Raw genomic sequence first — 14,526 nt, 5'->3', positions numbered from 1 at the left:
GTCCCAAAGATGAAAACATCCTTTAGAATAACAGCTCCTCACTTTGGGAACATTATTCTAGCTTGGTGACAGTCAGTATGAGTTGTTTGGAGGCTGTTTGGAGAAAACCAAACAGCCTATCAGTACATAATTCACAGCATTATGACCATTATCTGTCTTATGGTTTTATCCCTTTGATGCAGCTTTGCAAACCTAAGCTGTTCTGCCATGTGCTTTTCTTAGAGACGAGAGGTTTTTTCCTTGTATACCTTCCAAACATGCCATACTTGTTCAGTGTTTTTCTGATTGTACTATCATGAACTTAAGCATTTAACATGCTAACTTCTGTAGCATCTTAGATGTAGCTCATGGTGGTTTTGCAACCATTGCATGGTCTTATTTTGATCATCATTTGATCAGCAACACCTATTTAGCCACTTAATTCCCATGAAAGCAATGAGAGCCTACTGAGTGTTTTACAAGACGATTTAGAAAGTGACAACTTTCTTTTTCACACGACTCTATAAATGGATTATTTTGACCCACAGGTGGCATTTAGATTGAGGATATGGGAAAGACCCTATGATGGAGGGCTGAGGATGAGGAGAATTCTCCTATGAAGACAAGACAGGAGCCTTTGTACCAACACCAGCAGTTTATATGGACCATGTGGCCAGCTGTTTCAAATGCAGTACACAGATCAAATAAAATTTTAATATAACAGTCCCAAAAAGCATGTTATTTTATTCAAAACCGCCATGTAAAGCATGCTGGAATTCACCAGTGCTGGGTCATTTTCTTATTTTTTTCACTTATGGTCTGCCCAGATAAAATAAAAACACATTTGTCATCCATCACCCATGAATCTAACATGCAAATTAAAAAGGGTTTTAATCACTCCAGCTGTTATTTTACACACACAGAGCTCCGAGCTCTGAGGTAGATAATTTCCTCTGTGGTCCTGTAGGGGGTGCTGTGTCCACCCACCATGATCAGATTTCTTGATGACGTAACGCAAGGCTGTGTGTTTTTGCAGCTGGATAGGACATCCCTCATCAGAAACGCGCTGTCATGTTTCACAATAACCACATTAACCATTAGCCAGCAGAGCACAAGCGTTTTTTAGTCACACTGCGTCCTCGTGGACCTTTTTTTTTGTCAGGTTGACCGGATGTAGATATTTTAAAATTACCAGCTCTTACCTCCTGCTGCTGCAGCTGTCGCTCTCACAGACGCTCGGCTCTCCTCCAGCCCAGCCCGCGCCTGCTTCTCCCTCCACAGCCTGTTATTTTATTATTTTTTATTATTAATTTTAAATTTGCAGTCATGGGTATCAATAAGACGTACATGAGGATCGCTTATGCTTCGTTTGGTACGATCGTGGGCTTTTCAGCCTTTCTGGTGTGGAACTTCGTGTACAATCAGCCTTGGACTGGAGCCATGGGAGGACTGTCAGGTGAAGGAAACACTCTCTGCAGCGATACATGTGATGAATGTGAGGAATGAGAGATTTACTGGCATTTATGGGAGCGTAGAGTTAGAGATGGGTCACAGGTATAACTTCTATTTCAAGGCTAGGTCATCTAACTTTACGATACATGCGGCAACTAAATGTGTGGGAAATATTGCAGTTTTTTAAAAGAATTCTCATTACCTGACGTTTTTTTTTTTTTAATTTGCTGTTTGTCTTAAAGGCCTTAAAATCATCAGATGCCACTTTATGTTCATAAACTTCTACACAAGTGTCTTTTTTTTAAATAGAAAGTTTAAATATGTTCAAGACCACGAAAAAACCAAATCCTGTAAATCTAAGTAAAACAGGTCGCTGAATTATGAATTCATTCTCAGAACATTTGGACAAATAACGCTATCCACAGTGGAAGAGTCTTTTTCGGTGGTTTTCAGCATCATTTATTAACAAGCATAAATTCCTTCTTGTTTGTACTTTAACCTGTTCCCACTGGTGAACACCTACTAGATCAACCATTAGAGTCTCCGTTCTCCAATGTCAGTTTTTAAAGGACATTTTTAAAACCTTTCCAACCCGGAATCACCAGTACTTTGTATTTCTGAAAAAACACTTTTTTTTCTTTCAACCTTTTCATGCAGATGTTGGTTGTACTGAATCAGTCTCTACAAATGAATGACTTACAGTGGACATTGACGGTGAATAAGGGAGCGTGATTTATAATCCAAGTATATCCGAGTATAATCCCAGTACAGATTTACACCTGGTTAAAGGGCATTTCTGTGCAAACTCACAATGAAAGGAAAATATGTCAACATTGCAAAAGAAAGGCTGTTGTTTTAGAGCAGTAGCATTTCCTTTACGACTGTGCTGCTTTGAGTTCAGATTTTATCATGCAGATTTTATCATGCAGTGTGAACATATGGACAATGGACTTGACAGGATGTTGGTCACAATTTTGTAAGTCTATAAATTGCAATGTTAGATCCTGTTAGGTTTGTCAAAAAGATAAAAATGCTTCCGTCCATGCACAACCCTGCAACGGTGATAAAAGAGTTGCATCTGGAAATTTGACCTTTGAAACTCTATCGAGGTTTACAGATGAGCATCTGAAACCTCTGCGCTCATCTGCTGATAGGCCGCAGTGTACTCAGTGTTAGCAGTTGTTAAAGGTGCATTTTTACCAAAGATCAGACTAGTTAAAGTACAACAGTGGTGTCATCTTTTTGTGCAGTTAGTTAGTAACCGTTCCTAATTACATTGGTAGTAACACATTAATCTGACTGAAAATGAAGAGCTGCATTTTCTTTGTCCATCAGGCTGGGGCATAATTGATTTATTTCACAGTCAGTCAGCGTTGAAAAGAATTGGGCTATTGATTTTAATCAAAGCTGTCATTTTATTAACACAATATCAGAACTAATCCAGCACCATGAAGTAGAGTCATGGTTGTTGTTGTATGCTTGCATACAGACTGTCCAACCCAACTTCTTTTTTTAATATATAAAAAACCTAGCACACAGTAAACAGTTAAAGGTTCATTTGCACCATGTTTTTCTCATTCTTTTTAAAATACATATTGATATAATATCAAGATTTTGAATTCTTTTACCCACAAGTAAATCTGAATCTGATACTGTGAGACCACAAACATGTTTACATGATGATGAGTCATCCCACAGGAAAGAGCAAAAGTATATCCTGTGCATCTTCACTGATCTTCAACTAATATAAAAGTTGTTACACTTCCTTCTGTTGCAATGACAAAAAGAGAAGTGTGATTTATTGACTCAGCATTTGGCAGCATGCTGTGTCATGATCCAACATTCCCTGATCATATAAACAAAGGTTCATGACCAGTCAAATTAATTTCAGTGACTGGTATAGTCATGTAGTCATGCAGTCATGTGAAAAAGACAGTTTTCACTGTGAAAGCTAAGTACACTCTTACTTCTTCCATATGAATTAAGAGGGTAATAGTGCACCTGATTAAATGATTCAGCAAGTGTGAGCACCTTGATAAAAGCAGATGTTTTGTTAATTTTCTAGGGTGGAGCTTTCAAGTCTTTCCCCAGCAAATTTACAATAAGGTTAGACTCAAACTCAAAGGAGTTACTGAACAAGTATGGCTCATTTAGAAGGGATACAAAGAGAAAGCCTCTTTTCACTAAAAAGCACATGGCACGACGACTTGAGTTTGCAAAGGTGCATCTGAACAAACCAAAAGCAAACTGCAGATGTTTGGCTATAATGCACTGCACAAACACCTCGTACTGACTGTTGAGCATGATTAGGGTTTTTCAACCATAGGACCTGAGCTCCTGAAGTGGCATCTTGTAGTCACTGAATCAACCATGAACTGCTCTGTATACCCAGGTATTCTAGAGTCAAATATGAAGACTCAAGTGTTACTTAGATAAAAGTGGGTTATGCAGTACAACAATGTTCCCAAGCACGCTAGCAAATCTATAACACAATGACTGAAAGAGAAAAGAATTAAGGTGTTCCAATGGTCCAGTCAAAATCCAGACCTCAGCTTGATTGAAATACAGTGGCAGGACCTTAAGAAAGCTGTGCATAAACAAATGCACAATGAACTCAATGAACTCAGCAAACAAAGAAAAGTGAGCCAGAATTCCTCCCAAATAATGTCAGCGACTAATAAAGTCATACTGAAAACCATTACTGTAAATTATCGCTGCTGAAGGTGGTTGAAACCGTCTGAATCATGAGGTGTACTTCACAGGACTGCATAGAGTCATGCAAAAACTTCCTATTTCACATGGCTGTATGATCAGTTCAGCTGTAAGTGTGTTTTTTACTACAACTTTTTAATGTTAGTGTTAATTGTCAGGGACAGTCCGCGTTAATGAATGTTACCATAAATGTGCCAATGTTAGCCAAATGGCTGACATTTAGAATCTGCCTCCTAGCTGCTTTTTGAAAACCTAAAAGTCATTAATGGATTAAGTGAGCAAAAACTAGGCACTTCAAACAAAAGGAAAATGTGGGCATATAAGGAAAACAGCTAGGTATGATGGCTTTAAGATTACATTCAAAGTTAGAATAATGTTCCAGAAGTGAGGAGCTGTTATTGTAAAGGATGTTTTCCTCTTTGGGACACAAATTGGTCCCTCAGAGTATTTTCCAAATTTCCAAACTGCCATCAACTCAAAGGAGGTTTAAAACGTACTTGACACAAGTTTAATCTTTAATCTTTTCCCCACTGATGAACTCAAAGAAACTGAAATCAAACACTTGAGAATCACAACTCTTATAGCTACTATACTCTTATACTACCAAATACAGATTCCCAGCCAATCTCACTGTAATATTCAGTATTCCTCCTATCAGACTGAGTTTTCAGCACCAGTCCTGACGTAATGCTTAAAGGTTAGTAAAACATGAACTTTAGCATTAAATCTGAATGAGAGAGGAGTTGAATATGTGCACAACTTTCTATCCCTTACTGCAGCTCTGTTACAGTGCAACAATAAAATTAAAAAAGTGTAGTAATGTGGAAATGTGTTGATGGATTTACATATTATTAGAAAATGCCAAGAAGGTGGATCATATCATGTAAAACCTGTAGTACTGTGCTTTTTAAACGGACTCATGAAGCTGAAAGCTAACCTTGCTGTCTGTACCCGGTCTCTTCCCTCAGGTGTGTTGGCACTCTGGACCCTGATCACTCACATCATGTACCTCCAGGACTACTGGCGAACCTGGCTGAAAGGCCTCAGGTTTTTCATGTTCATTGGGATTTTCTTCTCTCTGCTGGCACTCGCAACCTTTGTTGTTTTCCTGGCCATTGGCGTCCTATACAAAGACAGTGAGTTGTTCGGCATCACTTTCTGGTCTCACTTCATTTTTTTTTAATGTATATTGTTCATTACTAAACAGCTCTGCGTTATACATAATCAGACTTGTTGCTGTGTGAAATCACGGTTTATCAATTATTTATTTCAAATAGTTTTATTATTTGACCCAGTTTTTGACTTTGCAGCCATCTTTTACTTGACAGAAGAAAGGGTTCAGTTAAAAGATCACATTAATGCCCATGCGTTTATCTATCTATCTATCTATCTATCTATCTATCTATCTATCTATCTATCTATCTATCTATCTATCTATCTATCTATCTATCTATCTATCTATCTATCTATCTATCTATCTATCTATCTATCTATCTATCTATCTATCTATCTATCTATCTATCTATCTATCTGTCTGTCTATCTGTCTGAGCTCCCATTTGAATTCAGAATTGAAGTTAAGATCATTCTCCTCTTCTTGAATAATCAGGCCCTGTCTTATCTCAAAGACCTCACAGTACCTTATTATCCTAACAGAGCACTTTACAGTTTTTCTCAGTTGCTTTGGTGCATTTCTCACAACAGAATTGATCTCTGCACGACTACTAAGGCTCTTCTCAAAACAATTAGTGCAAACTGCAAAACATGGTGGATAACTTGCAAAAGTGAGTCACTTCATCAAAAAGAAAAGTCAGTTGTTCAAAATAAGTAGTCAATGCTTCAAAAGCAAGTCCCTTAATCAAAACAGATAATATATTCATCAAAAGCAAGTACTTATATCAATCAAAGTGTCTGGGCTGTCACAATTACAAGTCAGTACACCAGCACCTTTGGTCACAAAATCAAATGGTTTGAACATGTTCTCATTGTGACGGATTTCTTTGTAGGTGCTTCCCAATGACATGTCAAGTCTGGACAGCATGCATGGCATGTTGAAAACCATAAATTGTAAAGGAAACTCAAGACACTTCATATGCACTCTTGATAATATTCAATTGAAACTGTGCACAGCATTGTGCAACTGGGGAAATACAGTAAATCAAACATTTTACAGTAAACATAAACTCACTTAGACAGTAAACCTTACTGCAGTAGTTATGAAACAAAAAACCCCCCTGAAAAACAGACACTGCTGCATATCAATCATTGATATCTAGACGCTCCCGTCTGTCTGCCCACATATTTGCATCAACATCACAGCGAATGTCAGCTCTATCGTTACATCGGGGAAAGTATCTTCTGGAGTGTCGAATCCACCCTCTGCAGGACTCTGCTGTGATGTCATCACAAGCTTTTGTAGATTCAGTATGCACCTCATGCCAATCCTGTATGTTGGTTTACATTATATATGTACTTGTAGAGTAGGGGATACTGTAACGCGATTCACCTATGACTGTGTAGAAGAGGCTTTTCATTGGTTGCAAGTAAAAATAACACACACCAATTTCCATTAGTGTGACATAAGGTTCACCTGAGAAAAGTAATTTATGGAGATTTTCATGGAAACTCCTTAAAAATAGGGTTTTCAAAATGGGTGTACAAATTGTTTGACAAGATGTTCAACAATTTTGAGTGCACTGACACAAGCAATGAAATGGAGACTATTAGTTGTATGGACAATGACTATTCAGCCGGTACAAGTATAAATAATTGTGACATTCATGATAGAAGCAAGGAGATAGTGACCATTCTTTAGATATTTGTACTTACTCAACTGCTTCATGTCCAAAGGCATTTGCCTTTGGACGAAATGAACATGAAACCGCCACAAGGTTGTGCCAAAACGACTACATGTTGTGGAGGTTGAACTAACTGTTGTGCAAAGTGTAATTCTGTTGTGGGAAATGCACCAAAGCAACTGAGAAAAACTGTAATGTCAGACTGCAGGCTTACCTGTGGTTGAGTTTTCAAAACTGGACTTGGAGGCAGAGCCTTCAGCTTTCAGCTCTCCTGTGGAAGCAGCTCCCAGTTTGGATTTGGGAGACAGACTCTCTTTTGCTACTTTTAAGTTTAGGATTAAAACTTTCCTTTTTAATAAAGCTTATACTTCCAGTTGGATCAGATGACACTCAATTATCCCTTAGTTATGCTGCGGATGCCCGTCCCTCCCTTAGCCTGGTTCTGCTGGAGGTGTCTTCCTGTTAAAAGGGAGTTTTTCCTTCCGACCGTTGCCAAGTGAATTGCTCACAAGTGGTTATGTGATTGTCAAAGCGCCCCGAGGGAGCTGTTGTGTGGATTGGTGCTATATAAATAAAATTGAATTGAATTGTGTGTCTCTCTTTGCGCAGGCTTCAGTGACCCTCAGAGTTTCTTCCTGTCCTGTGTGTGGAGCGTCATGACCCTGAAATGGTCCTTCATGCTCACCCACGCTGCTCAACAATACCGCATTGAGTTTGAGGACATCGGTATCCTCAGTGACTTCTGAGGGAACATCCTGCATCTTATAGAAGATGCACAGACTTTGCTCTCACAGTGTGGAGCTGATGAAGGAGGAAAAAAATAAACCAGCAGTGCTTTTTTTCTTTTCTTTATGCAGAGCATCATGACCTTGAACAGGGTCCCCACCTCACCACGTACTGGTGCATTTTTAATTCTGAGCAGGACACTGACTTCTAAACTTTTCTGATAAATCCAGCCCCGTTTTATACGAGCCCAGATAGATTTTATTTTCTTACTTTTTCGTTCACCCCTGAATCTACACAGTGTCCTCTTGGTAAAACATTTCTAGAATATGATCAAATTTTTAACCACATTGCAGTAAAAGAACTTGTTGCAAATTTACAGACTCTTCTGTGGAAACATTCAGATCAATGCTGCAGCCACTAGGGGGTATCACTCTTCCAGATATAAATGTACAGTTCATGGGCGTTTCTTATTGCTCCATCTGCGTGATATTTGTATTTAAGGTGTTTTTTTTTACTAGCTTACAGGTTGTACATTGAGTAATCAAATGACGAAATCGGATCACAAAGCATCGGCCCCTTGATGAATACAGTGATTTAAAGCTGATATACATTCACGCACTGCTTTAAAAGTGCGTCGAGGCCTTATAGAAGGCAGGTAAGCCTGAAGTCCTTCATCATTTAGGCTTTCCTGTGAAATTCCAAATAAGCACCACATGTCTTGGTACTGTATGTTTCTGAACTTTGAACCAGCGTTTTTAATGTATGAGTGACTTTTTTACTTTTTATTTTATTTTTTGTCTGTGTGACAAAAAGGCGAAACATGCATTCATTGGGCCGCGATGACACTGTTATGCATACTTAAGTAATCACGTTACTTTGTTTTATATCATCCTTGTGAAACCCGATTATGGACATTTATACTGTAAGGTGAGGCTGAACACTTCTGTGTATGAAGTACACTTTGTGCATCCGCATGTATCATTTGACTGAATGTAGGAGTGTGTGTTTGTGCAGGAGTGTGTCTAAGAGTGCTGTTAATAAAGTCTGAAAATGTGCATGGCTGTGGCCAAGAGCTCTTCCTCTTTTCTGACCAGGAATTTCTTTCTTTCTTTTGCACTTTCTGTTCCTCTAAAATTTTTAATGTCTGCTGTCCTTTAAAAAGTACAACATCCCCCCCCCCATCAAAAAATAAAAATAAAAAAAAAATCACAAAGCTTATAATGCATGAGTATTAGAAACTATCATGGAATCAGTTTGAAAGTGTCATGCACTCCTCTTCTGACTAAGCCTGGGGCAGAGGGGTCAGTGTTTTTAGGCATTAATATGTGATTTGCACCCTGACAGGAATGAAGCACTTCTCCCACCAAGCCGAGCCACCCTTATGAAGAGAAAACATCCCCACTGCATTGCAACTGCAACAGTAAATGCAGGCAATAACCTGCACTTTGAAGTTGGGCAATTATTCCATTTATCCACATTTTTATTTTGTCCCTCAAAGGAAAGGTGGGGGGTGGGGGAGGCTGGTGCAGGGTGTTTTTTTTTTTTTTTTTTTTTTTTCTGCTATATGATTTTGTTAAAGCAGCTGCCTGATAGAAGCACTTTGAAGTTGATGTGAAAAATATGTGAGCGAATTTTTACAGTGCTATCATTTTTGGGTGTTCTATCGCTCATTAAGTTATTTGTTAGGAGAAAAATATCTAGCGGAAGAAAAAGTGTCCCCCTAATTCCATCCTGCACTGCTCATTAAGGAAAGAACTCCTGCTATGCTGAGGATTAAAAGAAGTGAATTTTGGCATGGTGCTTGGTTATTTACTATATTTATCAATAACTTTGATCCTGGAAAAGCCACCATGATTATTTCACTTTGTTGCTGTCCTACATCCTTCCTCTGCGTTTTACCAACATTTTTGTGGTGCTTATATCTTAATTGCATTATACTGGTTTGTTTGTAAGCCCGGAGAGTCTCGCAGCATCAAGGTAATTGCGATGTTGTGGTTAAATCACCATGGTAACGTTGTTTTTATCTGGCTGTTATAAACTTCGACATTAAGAAACTGAAAAACAATCCAGCTCACTTTCCATCAAGCGGGCTGGGGGCTTTGGAACCAAATGCACCCTATTAAGTTTATACACCAGCCTGTAAAATGTGCATGTGTGTGTTTGTGTGTGTGTAGTATGTAAAGAGAGGGAGGGGTCTCTTTTTATTCAATTACAGGACTCCTTTCTACCGAAATCAAGGGAGGAAGTTGTCTTGACTGGCAGTCTGGCAGAGTTTGGAGAGACTGGAAACAATAGTTTAGACATTCAAATAACCCAAATATCCTAAACATCCTGTATAATTACACACTGCAGAGCAAACAGAAGACGACTGTTTAAATCTATAGCAAGCAACCGGCAAGAAGCAAAAGATGTTCCTTTGCATTCAGCATACACTTACAGTCAGAATTTAAGTGTCTGACTTCAGTTATAGAACAGCAAATTTGGACCTGTTCATGTGTTCACACTGGCACATGAAAGTGAACAGTTAGAGCACATTCAGCTTTTGTAGATGTGTCAACAGTCTGTTCACACTTATATATTATTATACCACCATTAACATCAAAATGCATAGAGATAAAGAGAAACTTGGTCCTCATTTTAAAATATTTTATTGCAAACTGAAAGTATTAGTAGATTACTTGGATATTTACTTTTAATTACATTGCATTTTCATTTCAGTTTGGTCCACTGCTGTTATTTGACTGCAAAATATAAGGCGACTTCACAAAGTGTGATGTATTCTTTTGTATTTAACTAACCGTGTTAAAAAAAAAGAGTTAAAACTGCTCCTTGATCAGTGATATTAATCCAGTTTAAGCCATATTATGCATTATGAGTTTTGATTCTACAGCTCAAAAAATTATTGGGAAACATATCAGATGTGGCTGATTTAAATATTTGAATTGAAAATTATGCAAACCATTGAATAAATTATTGAGAACAAGATGACGTAACAACAGTTGGTGAAATGCAAAATTGTCAACCCTGGGAGATTGGATTCAAATTGACACCAAAAATCAAATGTAAGATTTTTCAGGTGGTGCAAGAAATTATATAGGTGCAGAAATTACTGGTACTAGCCTTTAAATATGTGTACAGCACTGTTTCAGCTTATATATCCTGTGCTTCTGAGCATTTATTTAAAGAATTAAACCAGTGGGGTTTTTTTTAAAGTTTTGATGACTGAATGCATTTTTGGGGAAACTGAGGGCTTTGCAAGAAAATTGCACATATCAATAGTAGTCAATATTTTAATGTCTGCTCAGAGGATAGCGCTTCATATTGATAATTTGTGCTGTTTTAGAGGTTTTTTTTTAATCATATACCTAATTTAACATAAAATAGTAAGAAAATACAGGTGTTTGTAATGACATTAAAGTTTCTGTTCCATTTTAGCATGGAGCCCTAATTAATTTTAATTAGAAACACCTGTGTCTAAATACTATTTTCTATCAAACTGTGGCTCCTGTGGCTGCTACATTTCCTTAATACCAGGTGTGTTTATCAGTGTTAGGAAAGTTTAGTCTGCTCTAACAGAAAGAGAAGAAACTCTCTGCTCTCGTTCTGCACAGCTGTTTCATAGAATGACTTGACTTGCAGATAAATCAAATGTACAGTAGTGCATTCTTGTCCTGCTGCGCTCATAGACCACATGAAACGTTATCAAGGGCTTCGACTGCCTCCATGGACTGCACCTTGAGAACCTTGGTATTAAAATTGTTAGGGGGCAGAATGAGTGTTTAAATATATTGCTGGGATTTCACATTTTGATACCTCATGTTACATTGACATTTGCACTGAATGTAAAATATAAACAGCCAGGTGAGTGTAGGAAAGGAAACAAAAGAAAAGAAAACAGGGTCGGCAAATTTTTTTCCCAATGGGCCAAATGAGAAACTGGGACTGTTGTGGAGGGCCAGCAGTGTGGCCCTCCACAACAGTCTCACCAATAATCTTATTTTTTTGGCCATCCACAATAGTCCTACCAACAAGCTTATTCCCCACACCAATAGGCTTATTGGTGGGACTTATGGAGGGCAGCACCAGTAAGCTTATTGGCGTGGCCCTTGACAACAGTCCCAGTTTCTCATTTGGCTCCTTGGGAAAATTAGTTGCCCAGGCTTGGTCTTTAACATAGTAGAAGAAGCAATACTACTGTAAAAGTGTTGGAGATGTATATCATACTGGTGTTGTAGTGTTCAATTTCTTGAATGAAGTAAAAGTACTTTTACTTTAAAATGGCCGATAGAAGGTAAACGGGGATTTACGGGTTTGCTGGCTTTTCCACTGCGATTGATGAAAAGCGGAATTAATCATACAAAAATGAAGTATTTGATCTAAAAAAAGAAGCATCAGGAAGAAAAAAAAAGCGAAATGAAAAGCAAACATCTTGAATTGGTCGAGAACCAGATGGCTGCTTTGACATTAAGAAGTCGCTTTGGCATTTTAAGAAGGCAGTCCTAGAATGATTTCCGAGGAACTTCCGCAAAGCATGGTACAAAGCCCACAGATATTTAAGCAATATCCATAGCAATTTACTGTTTTATTTACAAACTGAAACATATGTTTCTAGACCTTTTGCAGCACCCCCCCCTCTCTCCAATCCCTTCCTTTTACCACACTGATTTACTGATGCAGGATTTCTCCCCCTTTTTCCGCTTTTCTCTTTCTATTTTTGTCCTTTTTCCTCCTCATCTGTCTGTCTTCATCTGCACCGACCATCACTCATCAGTCAATTGAACCGGTTGTTGACAGCACGCTAGATGGCTTACCTTTACACTCATCTATTGTTCATTGCTCCTCTGATGTGTTTGTGTGTGCGATGCTCTCTCCGCCTCTGGGACCACTGTGAGCTTGCATCTGAAACATTTTAGAGAGACACATATTTGCTGTTTTAGAGCACAAAGGGATATGCCATGGCAGAGGCTGTTTGAAGTGGCTTCACAGGGGGAACCAAAACCAGAGCGAGGGATTTGAGAAACCATAAAGAAACGTTAACGCAATGTAACTTTGGTAAGGCCATCTAATCTAATGGAAGTGGGGCCTGATTCAATGTGAAGGCAGACCCCTTTGAAGCTGGCTCTGTTGATGTTTCTAATGCAATAGCTCTGCTTGAGAAACGCAACATTTCCCTCCACCTTGCAGACAGTGCTTCACTGGAACGCCTGACAGAGCTGGATGCGTGATAGTGTCTAATCCTGGAAATTCCAGGTTCACACTGCTTCCAGCAACTAGCATTTGAAGAGTGAGTTTTAAGACACTTGACTTCCTGACAGGGATCTTTATCTGAAGAAATATCGCTCAAACTGATTCATGGTATGTGTGTATGTTTTGTTTGGGGTTTTTTGGTCTAAAAAGGACCATAGAAAGCCAGAAAGGTGTTTGGTTGCCTTCTCATCTCATATCAAGATATTCAGACATTGTAGACTTAACAACACAAGCTTCTGGCTTGGTGTTGAATGTACACTACATTTCACATATGGTAAAAGGTCATTATTGTGTTTCTGTTTCACACTTAGTTGAAAAAGTGCTGTAGAAAGAGTCTCTTCCTCCCAAACAACACTTGCGGCTTGATAAGCTCATTTAAGAAGTTCACACTGAAACAGGATTTTCCAAGTGAAGTGGCCACATGGTCAGCGCTGATCTGCTGACTCACTGTCAGGCTTACTTACAAGAAAAGTGAACCTAACATGGTGAAGTTGTGTGGCTGACTCAGCAGAGAAAATGACTCTCATGTGATGGTTTTCTATATATAGAGCTTGATCACATCAGCGTCTTTCTGCCTAGCTGTCTAGAGTCAGCACTAAGTTTAAATTAAAAACCATTGGGGGTGTCATGTTGACTACAGAGGCAGCTTTGATAGAAATCCAGATATCCTTATTTGTGTTTTCTTCCAATAAAGTTCAAGTCCAAATGTACTTGCAATGTGTTACCCTTGTAATTCATTATCAGATTCACAGGGAGATCACAGGACGTGCTGCTCGCACATATGGAGATGATATGATGTAAGCAGCACACATGCACACCTACCACTTGTTTATACCTGCATGTTTAATGGATGTCTTTTTGTGTGTGAAATAAATCCCTCAACACACTTGATCAAGAAAGAGAAATATCGCTTTCACATAACACACCTTTAATTCAGTGGTTCACAAACTTATCTGCCACGTATCAGTCATTACTAAAAAATTAAACAAAACAAGCGGGTCCCATTTATTTTCAGCAAACTCTCATATTTAATCAGTTTAGTTCCCTCCACCTTGCAGACAGGACTTCACTGGAACCCCCGACAGAGCTGGATGCGTGATAGTGTCACTGCACATTCCCACCCCTTCTTCTGTCTTGTAGCCATCATGCACTGCTTCTTCTTCTCTGGATGTGCCAGAATGAGTCCCATGAGTCTTTTATCCAGCCTAACCTGCTGCTCCGCCTGCACCAACCCAGCCGTGTGTTATCCCCAGCTCAGCTGTGAGCTCCGCTGGGACTGTTTGTAATGTGCCACGGATGGACCCCAGCACTTAAACACTGTAATCAGAGCCAGAGCAGGATATTGGCTAAATTACACATGAAAGCAGGGACATTTGAAGGAAGCCTGAGTGCTAAATATTATGATAAATCACAATCTAATACGAAGAAGGCACAGCTAAACAAGAATAATAGATGCTTGTGCGCAGCGGGGGTAAACACACTCCTAGAAAAAGTGTGTTAATCAAGCTCACCTCGAGGTCTGTTCAGGAGCATATCTGGACCATCGATTGAAAGACTTCAACAGCAAATGAATTTCACTAGTTGTAAGAAGTTTTTTTTTTGTTTTTTTTTAA

General features: G+C 38.8%; 1 protein-coding gene across 2 annotated transcripts; it reads left to right on the top strand.

Annotated features, from left to right (window-relative positions):
* Window positions 1-1,026: 1,026 nt before the first annotated feature.
* Window positions 1,027-8,721, top strand: LOC116326462 (heme transporter hrg1-B-like). 2 transcript variants are annotated; one of them, XM_039611868.1, is made up of 3 exons: window positions 1,027-1,474; window positions 5,112-5,279; window positions 7,550-8,721. In XM_039611868.1, exons 1-3 carry the CDS (start codon window positions 1,306-1,308, stop codon window positions 7,684-7,686), a joined length of 474 nt encoding a protein of 157 aa, XP_039467802.1. In that variant the 5' UTR covers window positions 1,027-1,305; the 3' UTR covers window positions 7,687-8,721. The 2 variants fall into 2 exon arrangements, with proteins under 2 accessions (XP_039467802.1, XP_031603643.1); XM_031747783.2 differs by having other exon boundaries at window positions 1,036-1,435.
* The last annotated feature ends 5,805 nt before the right edge of the window (window positions 8,722-14,526 follow it).

The sequence above is a fragment of the Oreochromis aureus genome, linkage group 5 (assembly GCF_013358895.1).
Source record: "Oreochromis aureus strain Israel breed Guangdong linkage group 5, ZZ_aureus, whole genome shotgun sequence".
Taxonomy (NCBI): Eukaryota; Metazoa; Chordata; class Actinopteri; order Cichliformes; family Cichlidae; genus Oreochromis; species Oreochromis aureus.
This window is presented reverse-complemented; position numbering and strand designations above follow the sequence as displayed.

Bases quoted from the DNA above. Each gene is read 5' to 3' on its own strand.
- LOC116326462 (XM_039611868.1), top strand. From the start codon at position 1,306: ATGGGTATCAATAAGACGTACATGAGGATCGCTTATGCTTCGTTTGGT. The intron at 1,475-5,111 runs GTGAGGAATGAG...CTCTTCCCTCAG, and splicing joins CAGCGATACATGTGATGAAT to GTGTGTTGGCACTCTGGACC. The intron at 5,280-7,549 runs GTGAGTTGTTCG...CTCTTTGCGCAG, and splicing joins TGGCGTCCTATACAAAGACA to GCTTCAGTGACCCTCAGAGT.